This window comes from Pleurodeles waltl, chromosome 5, assembly GCF_031143425.1.
Source record: "Pleurodeles waltl isolate 20211129_DDA chromosome 5, aPleWal1.hap1.20221129, whole genome shotgun sequence".
NCBI lineage: Eukaryota > Metazoa > Chordata > Amphibia > Caudata > Salamandridae > Pleurodeles > Pleurodeles waltl.
Genome location: NC_090444.1, coordinates 339,784,286 through 339,797,227, shown reverse-complemented (window position 1 = coordinate 339,797,227; position 12,942 = coordinate 339,784,286). Strand labels below are relative to the sequence as shown.

Here is a 12,942-nt window from a genome sequence, read left to right as displayed (position 1 = left end):
AACATGCTACTAAAGTATCATAGCCAACATATTAACACCCAAAAAATCAACAAAGTAAATGCTTATAGGAAGATATAGATTTACAGTATGTAACTCCACATATATGTGCCTTCACAATATTTTATCTACGATATCCTGCATTCTGATAGCATGAACTTCTGGAATCAATAATAAAGTGGAATACCCCACTATAACAGTATCAAAAACCGTTGCAAAACAATTGCAAACACACAGTGACAAACGTAGTGACAACATCTGCCACCACAGCTGTGGTTTTACAAGCATGGTTGGGGCAGCATCAAGTTCAACACTATGGATCAAAGAAGCAACAAAAACTGTATCCTAAGGGGCCTTGCTTTTTGCAGCAACCATGGCTCCTGCAACAGCAGGGATTACAGCAGCATCAACAGCTGCCACTAAAAGATGTCAAAACAGCCACCACCACATGAACATCAATAGCACAAGCAAAGCAGGGACTGTAATAGTGACCAGAACTTTAACAGTAGGGACAACAGCTGCCACAATGGCATGGGCCAGAGTAATAACCATAGCAGGAACCTCAGTCAAAGTGACAGCAGCAAGGACAGTTGTATCAGTAATTGCTTATCCAGCAAGCACCACAGTTTTAGCCAGTGACCAAAGGAATACTTGAATTATTTTCTGCCCTTATGGCTACTCTGGACTACATTCCAGTCCATCTGCTCACCCTGCCACACGATTATGGACCTACCCTGTCCAAATCAGCCCCTGTTCTTCTCCAGTAAGGATAGCTAAGTATGAACTGCTATGCTGTGTCCCCTTTGAACTTGAACATAAGCAACCCCAGATGGGTTTCAGCGTGTTGGGTATCATTACTGACATAGAGCTTGAGTCCTCTGGCTCATAAAATATGCAAGCCATGTCTGGGTATATCCTTTGCAATTATCTCACCTATGTGAAAAAACAAACAAATATTGTCAATATACATTAATACTATTTGTATTGCGTCTCTGTGCAACCTGCCTCCTTCTGTGCCTCCTAAGTCTGTTTTCTGTTTTCCCAATCTTGTAGTGCCATGAAACAGGTTAGACATAGACCTGGTGCCAATAGTCTGTGGATTTGGGCATGCCTGTACATGTATGAATTAACACATCAAATGGAGGTCTATTGCCTTTGCCCTTACTTTTTACATTCTGACCCAGTGGCGCGCAAGCACCACTACAGGAAACCTCTGTTGTACTTTTTTTCAAGAAATGGACTACTAGGCAGGAAGCATCTCTTTACGCTACATAAAACCAACTTCCTAGCCTGCTCATTTAGAGTAGTAACATTTAATAATCCGCAGAAGGAGACAACCTGATGAATAATCCATGGACGTTTTGTGAAGTTCCTAATTGCCCCACTTCATTAAGTCACGAAATTTCCCGCATTAAGATCTACTTTGCACATGTAAGGTTTTTCTGCACATTGCAAGAAAATGTTTTTTCCATTCTTGGATAATTTCTACTCCAATCAATCCCAGCCAAGCTAATAAAATGTGCACATATTTTTCTCCCAAAGTTTACCTTTTGCAGAGGGTTTCTATGCACAGTGTCACAGGTGCAGACTTTTTCTGTTCAAGTTTATCTTTTTTGACATATCGACAAAGTGACGACTTTCAGGCAGATATGGGAAAGTGAACACGGTTAGGCATATCACCTGTTAGATAAATTAACCCACTCACAAAGTAATAGTAGGAGTCTGACACGTCGAGGAAGGTAGTCTCCGAGAGGCCCTCTGCAGCGTTCTTAGACGTGTCTCCTGCAGGCTGTAGGTGACCTTCATTCAGCAGCGCAGAGGCTAACATTTGGCCTTCTTGACGATTCCTGACAGTATTGTTTGCCATTAGCCAGTCAATCACACAGGTACCTCATGGAAAGATTAAGCAACAATAAAGAAAACATGCAAATAAGAATCATGACACAGATAGAACCACACAAAAACATAATATCTGCTATGAACACACGGCTGAGGTACCATACATCAATATGAACTTCATACAGGCAGAGCTTTAAAACTGAAGCTAATGAGATGGATCTCCAAGCTGAGGCAGCAGAAACTGAGAAAACCTGACTTGGGTTAGGTATGTACAGACCTCGAGGATGACCAGAAGACACATATTAGATGGCACGAGCACATAATGAGAGAGTTAATGATAAGAAAGCCAGGGTGTGAACCATGGACGTTCCTTGCATCAAGACACATGGATTTTAGCAAGATTCGTCCAGATACTAGTAACCATGAGGAGATCATGATTTATATATTTATTATTCGTTCATTACCATGTTTTGTATAGCACCACCATGTTGCCAAGATGGAACGGTTTTGATGAACTCTGATGTGTATTAATATTTGTGTTTCAAAATGTCAAGGTCAAGTTTTGAGTTATAAAGATTGCTGTGCTCATATTTTTGCTAATGGGGTCTAGTGATGGAAATGTGAAGGACATTGCTTCTCCATCTTCTCCCTCATCCTAGTGTTTACTAAATATTGCCTCACCAGCCTGCACTCCATTGCCCCTAATTCTTCAGAGTTTTAGTTTCAAAAGTGCTTTCCCTTCATTGGTGTGTTCTTGCTGCCATTGTACATTAAGGATAGATTCATCAGCTATTTGTGAATTGCAGTAAATCAATGTACGAGGCTGGCCTGGCTTATATTGGGTACCTTGTGGTACTTACACCTTGTGCCAGGTCCAGTTATCCCTTATTAGTAAAATAGAGGTGTCCTAGCAGCTTAGGCTGATAGAGGTAGCTATAGCAGAGCAGCTTAGGCTGAACTAGGAGACATGCAAAGCTCCTACTATAGCACTTATATCATATAGCACTATATCACAAGAAAACATAATACTCAGAGTTACTAAAAATAAAGGTACTTTATTTTAGTGACAATATGCCAAAAGTATCTCAGATTATATACTTCTTTAGGAGGTAAGTAATATACACAAATTATATGCACACAAACGAAAATCAGGTAAGTAACAGTTAGAAAAGTAGTGCAAACAATGTATAATCACAATAGAATGCAATAGGGAGAAATAGGCCTAGGGGCAACACAAACCATATACTCCAAAAGTGGAATGAGTACCACGAATGGACCCCAGGCTTGGTGTAGTGTGTAGAGGGTCGCTGGGACTGTTAGAAAACACTAAGGGTGTCCAAGATACCCCACCCCAAGACCCTGAAAAGTAGGAGTAAAGTTACCCAACTACCTTAGAAAGACAGTAAAGTCGAGATAGGGGATTCTGCAAGGACAACAACTGACTGCAAAACACTGAAGACGGATTCCTGGACCTGAGGACCTGTAAAGGAAGGGGACCAACTCCAAGAGTCACGCAAGTGTCCAGGGGGGCAGGAGCCCACTAAACCCCGGATGAAGGTGCAAAAGGGCTGCCTCTGGGTAGAAGAAGCCAAAGATTCTTCCACAACGGAAGGTGCCAGGAACTTCTCCTTTGGTCAGAAGATGTCCCACGGTGTGCTGGAGGATGCAGAGTTGTTTCCACACAGAAAGACTGGAAAGAAGCCTTGCTAGCTGCAAGAGTCATGGTTGAGGATTTTGGGTGCAGCTGGGGCCCAGGAACAACCACAAGGTCGCCTCTTGGAGGAGGAGACAGAGGGGGCGCTCAGCAACTCAGAGAGCCCCCACTGAAGCAGATAGCACCCACAGAAGCACCTGAATGAGCACTTAGAAGATCTGAGGACAGCAGTCAACTCAGAGTCACAAAGGAGGGTCCCACAACGTCGGAGTCCAAATCAGTGAATTGGGCAATGCAGGACAGAGTGCTGGGGATGTGGGCTAGGCTGTGCACGAAGGAAGTCTTGCAAAAGTGCACAGAAGCCCTAGCAGCTGCAGTTCACACAGTACACAGGATAACTGTCTGGCGTGGGGAGGCAAGGACTTACCTCCACCAAATTTGGACAGAAGAGCCACTGGACTGTCGAAGACACTTGGGCCCAGCTCCTGTGTTCCAGGGACCACACTCGTCAGGATGAGAGGGGACCCAGAGGACCAGTGATGCAGAAGTTTGGTGCCTGCAGGCGGAAGATTCCGTCGACCCACATGAGTTTTTTGCACAGGAACGCCAACCTTTCATCTCATTAAGGCAAGGTAGGTTTCCACTTCCAAAAAATGACTTTAACTCCATAAATTTGGCGCTAGAAGGGTCTAGCACCAATGTATAAATATGGAGTTAGTTTTGCACTGAATTAGAGTAAAAAAAAATGACGCTAATTCAGTGTAAACAGAGTATAAATATGCCCCTTAGCGTCAAAAAATGATGCTAAGCTGGTCAGAATCATTTATTTTGACTCAAAACTGCCTAACGTCATTTTTTTTTAAGCTAGCCTACCCTTTGCACCGGCTTGCACCATTCCATAAATATGGTGCCCAGCTGGTGCTAAAAAATGGTGCAAGCCGGTGCAAAACTTTTTGGTGCAAAACTGCGTTAGTGCCGTTTTGCACCAAAAAGTATAAATAAGGCCCTTTGTGTTAGTGCAAAGTCACCAAAAGTGATGTAATCAGGTGCAATGTTTTGATTTGGGGTTTGCTTTCCGGAGTGCCGGAAAGTTCCCTAAAAGTCAGACAAAGCAGTGCTTTGAGGTGGTTTGTGTTACTTAGCATCCAGTAAGTGCCCCATAGGTGGGACATGAGCATTCCAGTGCAACCACCCATGGATTTAGACACAAAGCCTAACTATTGACATTTATAGACAAGGATTTGCACACAAAAAATGCCTTGTCGATGCAGGGGTAAAGAAAAAGTATCATTCTCTTTTTTGTAACCTTTTCTAACTTTGCATGTTTGCTGTACAGCACTGCAAACATACAAAGTGGGAAAAGTTTAACATTTAGTTTAAGGATTTTGTACTGGAAAACTACCTTTTCAGTACAAAATCTATGATAGACCCACACGGACACCTTCGCACTATGATGCAAAGGTATATGCATAATGCAAGGCAGTCAAATTGTATGTCAGTGTTTTGGAAGAGCACAGCAACATTGTATCGTAGAAGATATAGCATTGTCCTGCTCTCTCCCTTTCACACAAGGATAGAGTTAATACATAATAGTAAATGTGCTTTTTTAGAATGGTGGGGGCAGGAGGAGGCAAAAGTCTATCTCCCTGAGGTAATTTAAATAGCTGGGGCAGTGAAGGAACCAGCCCACCCCTTCCCTGACAGCACGTGCAGTCGAGGTGGCATTGGTACCAGAATCCCAAGGCCTAAATATTGTGCAACAAAATATTATATCCTATATATCACCCCATTGGAGTTGATAAAAGAAAATCTACACCCAGAGAAGGGATATTTTCATGAGTCATATTTATTTAGGCTATGACGTTCATGTCAGACGATATTTGTTTATCTAAAATCTGTCATTCAACCATTCAGATGCCCATCAGTTTCCCCCTTCAAAATGATGTTGGAGAGGCTGGAGATGTAAGGCCAGTATGACTATCTAACTCAGTGATAATGCGACTTATTTAAAGCAGTTAGGACATGTTTTAATATAAGAACCTCCAAAAGAGGCGTTCTGAAAACTGCAGTTTGTTTCTATAGGCAGAATATCAGATAAATCTATCTCAAGCAGTATTAGCTTGTTTTTAGGGATTGTAATTACCCCAGTGGAAGTCTCTGTAACCTAGCCTCTTATTCTATAATATATGAAAATGCACTCCATTTGTGTCTGTGCTCTGTGCAAAGAAAAAGAGAACTCCTTCCCTTTTTAAACTTTCTCCAGATGTTCTTCAGGCTTATGTTTGATAATTTGACTTTAGATTTGCTAGAAACTCACTGAATCCAACTGTGTTTCTCCTTGATCTTCCCCTTAATGGCTTCCATGTGATATTAAATTGTCTGTTGACATAACCTGTAAATTTACTCAGCATACTGGTTATAGAGGCTACCTGTTTGGAATATATTTATTTAGTTGTCTTGTTAAGCGCTGGCTTGTGAGAGAAGGTCGCTTTAAATTGCCATTACATATGTAGAGGTAGTTTAGAATTGCCAACCCCATCTGTGTAGCTGAAGATGCATGTGCATATACTTGTGGATCTGAAATTTGATGTAAGAATATCTGTAATCCTCACTGAAGAGCAAACAGCACTCAGTGGTGCCCCTAAGCTTGTCAAAGAAATCAGGGTTTGGTCCCAATGCTTTTCATAGTTGGTGTGAATGTTCATTGAAGATGCTTGTCTTGTGCCTTGACGGCTTCCAGATTTGGGAGTTGTCTTAGCTTTAGGTACGGGGAGTTCTAGATTTGAGCATCATTTGCTTGAATCTTGCTTGTATAATTGGGATTGCCTTACTGGATCTCAAGATGTGGTTGGGTGTAAAATTAGGGTACACTGTCTGTAAATATGCCACATGACCATCTCAGACTGTAGGGAAATGCCTCTCTTTGCATCATCACCCCCAAAGCTTTGGACTGATGCTGCTGTTTTTTTAATTTTTGAGAGTGTACTGAGGCCTACTAACCAGACCGCAGTGTCAAAATTCTAACCCCTTACAAAATGTATGCTGAAATGAAATGGCTACCTCTCCCTCAATTTGACATACGTTAACTTGCTTGTAAGTTCCTAGTATATTGTATGAACATACCCAGGGCCTGTGAGTTAAAGTGTCCACTCTAGGCTTCAGCACTGATTGTACCACCCTAAGTGCGACAAAATGGCTCCCAGCCTACGCTTGCAGCCTTTCAGAGCACTTTTAAACTGCTACATTGACTTTGCCATTTAAACAATGGCAATGCCAACACTTCTCCTAACAATATATATGCCGCCCCTAAGGAAGGGTTATCGGTCCCTAAGGCAGAGAGCTGTATATTCTTAAGTGAGTAATATGTTTCTTCATATTATAACCCCCAAAATTGTAATTTTTACAGTGGAAAGACTAGTAACCCTGTTGGCCATTACAGGGTTGCAGGCTGACATCTCAGCCCTACTAACTCCTATATTGGACTACTCAAAATAGTACTTCAAGTTATCAATTTAACTGTGGCATTAAACCCGACTTCATGCCCAAGTCCAATTTAATGCCAACATTTGGAAAGTTGCCACCCTGCTGCACAGTTTTTCAGGTGGACATCTACAGTTGCTTGCTACCAGACAGTCTTCTGCCCTACCAGACGTATGAACAACTCCCAAATACAGGGACAATAGAGAACTGGCACAGAGGGAGGCATTACCTTCCCCTCTCAGAAAGCCAACCAGGGTGTTGGCCCAAAGGCTAGCTTCAAAGAAGAAGCTGCATATAATGGGCAAATGGCAACCACACTTGAGAGGAGCTGCCCCTTTGTTCAGGTAGACAGGCTGTTGACAGGAATAGAGAGGGAACCCAGTCCCCAAATTGTTTTTACTGTGGGCATTTAGCCCACTGGTAGCCACACTTCTAGGGTGGGTTACCAAGCTCTCCACACTGAGCAAGGAGTTGAGACATCTTAAGAGTGGGAGGAACAGGGTACTCTGGGGTTGCTAAGTTGGCACACTGTTGGAAATGTTTAGTGGGACTATTTAGAATGTTGTGGATGTCATCTGTTGTGGGTGTACTGGAATGCAATTCAGACATTCACAGCGGAGACATCCCTGGGAGAGTTAGTAGATATTTTTCTGTGACTAAACCAACTTTCAGGGATTTAACCAAAGTTGTTTCCTGAGTCTCATTTTAAGTTGGAGTGAACATTCTGGCGATGAGCTGGTTTATTTGAAGGTGCATGGTACTTTAATTTGGCCTTATTTGGAGACTTATCACATCTGATCTGGCTGTCAGCAGATGAAATGTAATAGATTTGAAGCAGAGTGCTTTCATTTCAAGAAGGAACTGTATTTTAAAGCTCACTTTGCTGACTTTTTTTTATGGTGGGGTGTCAGACACTTACGGTTTGGATATTTTAAGGCCATCTGTGCGAGTCCTTCATGTAGTATTAGAAGGCAGAGCAACGTTCGCCTGATGTACATACTCTCTGCTTCTGCATTGCATTGAAATCAGCATGCCCTATGTTTTATTTACATGCTACATCATCACGTGGTACACACATGTGTTTGCGAGCAAACATTATTTTAAAAAATTGTGTCACTAAAACGCAATGTGAAATAACATGTTTAAAGGCCTAACTGAAAAACATGTGTTAGAAAAATAAACATGTACTTTTAATTTAACTGAAATGGTGGACACCATAAACAACGTGCACTATATGAATTAGTAATGTCTAAAAAAAAATATTTTGATTAATCATAACTATATGTACTAAAGAAGATGAACTATTAATGTATTAAAACTAATGTTTGAAATTATTACTGAAATGTTTTATTTTCTTCATGTATTAAGCATTAGTGAAAAGGCCTATGTTTTAGCAGTTTCTAGACGCACAATGTTTTAAATGCTGCTGACTTCACTGAAATGTTTTGAAACATCCTTTGTGACTTGCACAGTGGAAATTTCTGTCCTACTTTAACTGCTCGTGTTGTATATTTCCTTGAGATAAAATTGCTAGTTTTCAACACTGGGCCTCTATGCTTAATGTCATGTTTCATGCTGCTTTCTAAAACTGTATTTAATCGCGGAAGCCGTTGACCTGAGACGAGAGAGGAGTGGCAGCATAAACCAATCCGAAAATGCTCTATGAAGAAGAAGTACATCTGAAGCACAGATGATATTTTATTGGCTGCACACTAAACCACCTCATAGACTTGTCCAATAGAGGCTTAGCTTGTAACTTTTGGGGACTTTAATATAGCAAAGTTTTAGGTGATGTAAGTTTATTCTGTTTTAGTTCATGTTCTAGTCAGTTCTGTTCTGAGTTAGATGTGCTTTTTGCCTATGATTCCATCAGTTCAGATACATTAGGCCCAACTTTACTTAACCGTTTCCCCATTCTTGTTTTTAATACTGATGCTACCCAATGAAGACCAGATGCTCTGTTGACAAAGACATCGCTGCCTGCTGATCTATTTAGGAGAGGTATAACAAATGTTCTTTTGTCTTTCCTGCATGTTTTTTTGTTTATAGAAAATCCAACCGCATGTTTTAGGTTAGTGCCATAGTTAGATGTTTTTACAAATTAATTTGTTGTCTTACTTTTATTTTTGCATGAAGCCACACATGCTTTGCAATTAAACTAATAGTTAGGGCTGCTTGACCCAATGTCTGAGTTGTAATGTTTCATAGTTTGTGAAGATCTACTTGCCCTTTCCATTGGCCAGTGGGGAAGCTTTGTGCGCACCGGTCAACCAAACATAAGCGTGACTGCACTCACTCACATTGTAAAATGAAGCGTGGTCTTGTAGGCTTGGAGGACTTGGCAGAAATCTTGATCAATTGTGATTCTCTCTGCAGAGACTCTTTTGATGGTTCCCATGAAGTGTTCAACCACTCCATTGGCCTATGGCTACAGGGGTGTGATCTGTTTATGTTCCTCCCCGAGGTAAGCTACAAACACCTTGAATTCCTTGCTGGTGAATGGTGGCCTGTTGTCTAACTTCAGTGTTTGTGGGATTCTCCAAGTTGAAAAGATGTTGTCAAGGGCTTTTATTACTTTGTTGTGACTGGTGGACAAGTTATTCTTGACTAAGGGAAGCTAAGATTGTCCAAAGAAATCGACCACCACTCACTCTGACACATTTTCTGGGATGTCTGACATTGCTAGTGGATGTTGGGACACTGCTGGTGAGAAGATGGCGCATATGTGGCAAGTTTACAGTTCCTTCTCCACTTTCTTAACTAATCTCGGGAACGATACCCTCTCAAGTAATGCTTGTTAGGTGGCTACAGTGCCTGTGTGTCTTTTGTGAGCTAGTTCAATGGGCCTTTCGTGTAAGCTTGTGGGGAGCATGATCCGTGATCCTCTGAAGATGATTCTTTCTTTAGTCACTGCAAGTTCATCCTGTATGTTGTGATACATATGTAGCTGTTCTGTGTCTCTCCTTTTTCGGTCTGATATGCCACGTCTGCGAGTAAATTAGACATTTGACTGTGGTGAGGGCTTCATCTGTTTGAGTGGCAGAGTCAATTTGGACAGCACCGGGGGGATGCTCGAGTGCAGTATGAAGTGAAGGTACTCCTCAGCCATTGATGGTTTTAGTTTGGATGCATGCAGTGGAACCCTGGAGAAGTAATCGGCTGGGTTATGTTCCTTCCCTTGCCTGTGGATGGCAACATATTTGTATTCCTGTATTCAGAGCCATCATAATTTCAATGAGAAGGGGCATCTTCACCTTGGGATTTCCAAATATGGTCAGGAGTGCCTGATGGTCCATGACAGTGGTGAAATGCTTATCGTAAAGAAAAATGTGAAGGTGTTTACATACCCACACGACTGCAAGGCTTTCTTTTTCTGCCAGTGATTAGGCTCTTTCAATATCTAAGATGCTTCTGCTTGTGTGTGCGACTAAGTGTCACTGAGCCCTCAATCGTTCATTGTGCTGAGCTAGTATGGCTCCAAAGCTGACAGGACCGGTGTCTATGGTAACCTGGGGACAAAGTATCCCATCCTTGTCTTTTGCTAAATCTTTGACAAAAGACAAGATGGACTCAGGACGTTGTTTCAGAGCAGGTACTTTGCTTTCTTAAATCTTTTTTACAATCCAGATCTGCCCTGTGGACCTTCCCAGCATTCCTTGCTCCTCCTCCCACTGATGCCTTTTCCTTTTCTATGGGGAGGTGGTCACAGCCTTGTCCCCAGGGTTCTAGTACCCAATTCTACACAGGAGATCATAGTCATTGATTACAAGTGCATACATATGATAACTGGAATTTCAAAAGAGATGATAATTTGGGCTAGCCATATACCAACCTTAGGGCCTGATTTAGAGTTCGGCAGATGAGCTACTCCATCACAAATGTCACAGATATCCCATCCGAAAAATTATGTGTGCATTACTTCCAAAGACACTTGTAACATGGTGGATAGGATATCCGTCACATGTGTGACAGAGTAACCCATCCGCCTAACTCTAAATCAGACGCTCTAATCCAATTTAGGACCATATTTATACTCGCTTTGCACCGGATTAGCGGATGTTTTTTTTTTTTTATGCTAATCCGGCGCAAATTTAACACCATATTTATATTTTGACGCTAGACCCATCTAACGTCAAAATATCCGAGTGTGCGTCATTTTCTGGATGCATGAAATCGCATTGCGTCAATGAGATGCAAGGTAGGCGTTCCTGTCCAAAAAATGACTTAAACACCCGTGCGCCATATTTATCCAACCGGGCAAAAATGGCGCACGGCTGGGAGGCAGAGCCAGAAAATGACGCAAATCCTGATTAGCGTCAAATTTTAATGCCTGGATCAGGGCAGGCATTAAACTGGGGCAAACACACCACTACTTAAGGAAAACTCACACAGTCAACATCATTGCTCAAGAAGGACGACATGGAGGTGCTACTCATGCAGCATGCTAGAAGACGCAGAGCACAGGAGCAACAGCAGCAGCTACCACCACACCAACATGGACCCCAAAGGCAACGCAGAAGGCAGGAGAGGCTATTCAGGACCAGGACAACCCTTCTGGGCTTCAGGGAACAGGATATCACCCAGAGGTACAGACTCAATTGGCAAGCCATACAGCAGCTGCTGCGCCACATTGAGCCTCAGTTGGCAGCTAGCTTGCAGACACCCCACATCATTCCACCGGAGACCAAGCTGCTAGCTGTCCTGCACATGTTGGCAAGTGTCTCATTTCAAACTACTGGTGCCCTGGTTGCCGGGATCTCACAGCCCTCATTCTCCGCCCTCCTTCCCAAGGTACTTGATGCCATCATCTCCCTCACACCCCACCACATCAGCTTCCCCAACACACAGCTGAAGCAGCAGGAGACCAAACAGGGGTTTTATCAAATGAATGGCTTCCCGCACGTGCTTGGTGCCCTTGACTGCACACATGTCCAGATTGTACCACCTGCTGCAACCGAGCACCTATACCGCAACAGGAAGCACACACACTCCAATAATGTGCAGGCCATTGTGGATCACCAGGGATTGTTCACCAGCATCATGGCAAAGTATCCTGGGAGTGTACATGATTCATTCATCTTCCGCCACAGCACCATCAATCGGCACTTCCAGGATGGACGATATGGCAATGGTCTTCTTGTTGGTCAGTACAGAAACCAGTAATTTACACATAGCACAGGAACCCTGTAGGACACACAACACATACACCACTACATTGACAAGTGGGAAAGAAGACACTGAGGTGTGACACTGGTAGTCATGCTTGATATCCTGACCCAATGGGATACACACCTATGGACAAATGACGGATGCAAATAACAATTGATGCCACTCTAGAGCCACACAGGACCAATCTAAAACCACACAGTGACAATGATATGGTCTTTACTGGCAGTACAACTTGGAAGATGAACCTTTCAATATCACATAACGATACAGTCAATCCCACAGACTTCCAAGCAATATGTCCTTTGTAAGGGGTGTGTAATGTGTGTTGCTGCAGGTCAAACACCATGAGACACATAGCATAATGACGCTTACTCAAATGAAGGTGACATGGAATGAATGCGGCAGTACCAACATCTCACATAACTCTCTGGGGTGACATTGCCAGCTAGCAATAAGGAAGTGGATTGTGCTATGAAAACATGTGACACTAGTGCAAAGTGCACACTGCTACACATACTGATTGAGACATAACAGATGTACAGGGAGATGTACCTTCTTACACTAAAACCTTCACCCCCACAACCAAGTTAGCCAGCTCACCTGGAGCAAGTTCAGTAGTGTAGGTGCACGGTTGCACATGAGCCAACTGGGTGATGGAACAAAAATAGGTTTGCATAGAACTTGTCACACATGGGATAATTGTGCATTGTCACTGGTGAACACTACAGTGCTGCCAACATATGGAGATGTGTTGTGCATTGTCACCTGGCCAAATTAAAGGGCCTCAATGTTGCATTTCACCT

The 12,942-nt window shown here is 42.7% G+C and overlaps 1 protein-coding gene across 1 annotated transcript in view; it reads right to left on the bottom strand.

The window, feature by feature from the left end:
• Window positions 1–12,942, bottom strand: part of PLEK (pleckstrin) — a 398,482-nt gene that overhangs the window by 145,276 nt on the left and 240,264 nt on the right. Inside the window, exon 5 of the mRNA XM_069234077.1 lies at window positions 1,703–1,887. Coding sequence (XP_069090178.1) covers window positions 1,703–1,887 — 185 coding nt within the window. The remainder of the gene's footprint in view (window positions 1–1,702; window positions 1,888–12,942) is intronic.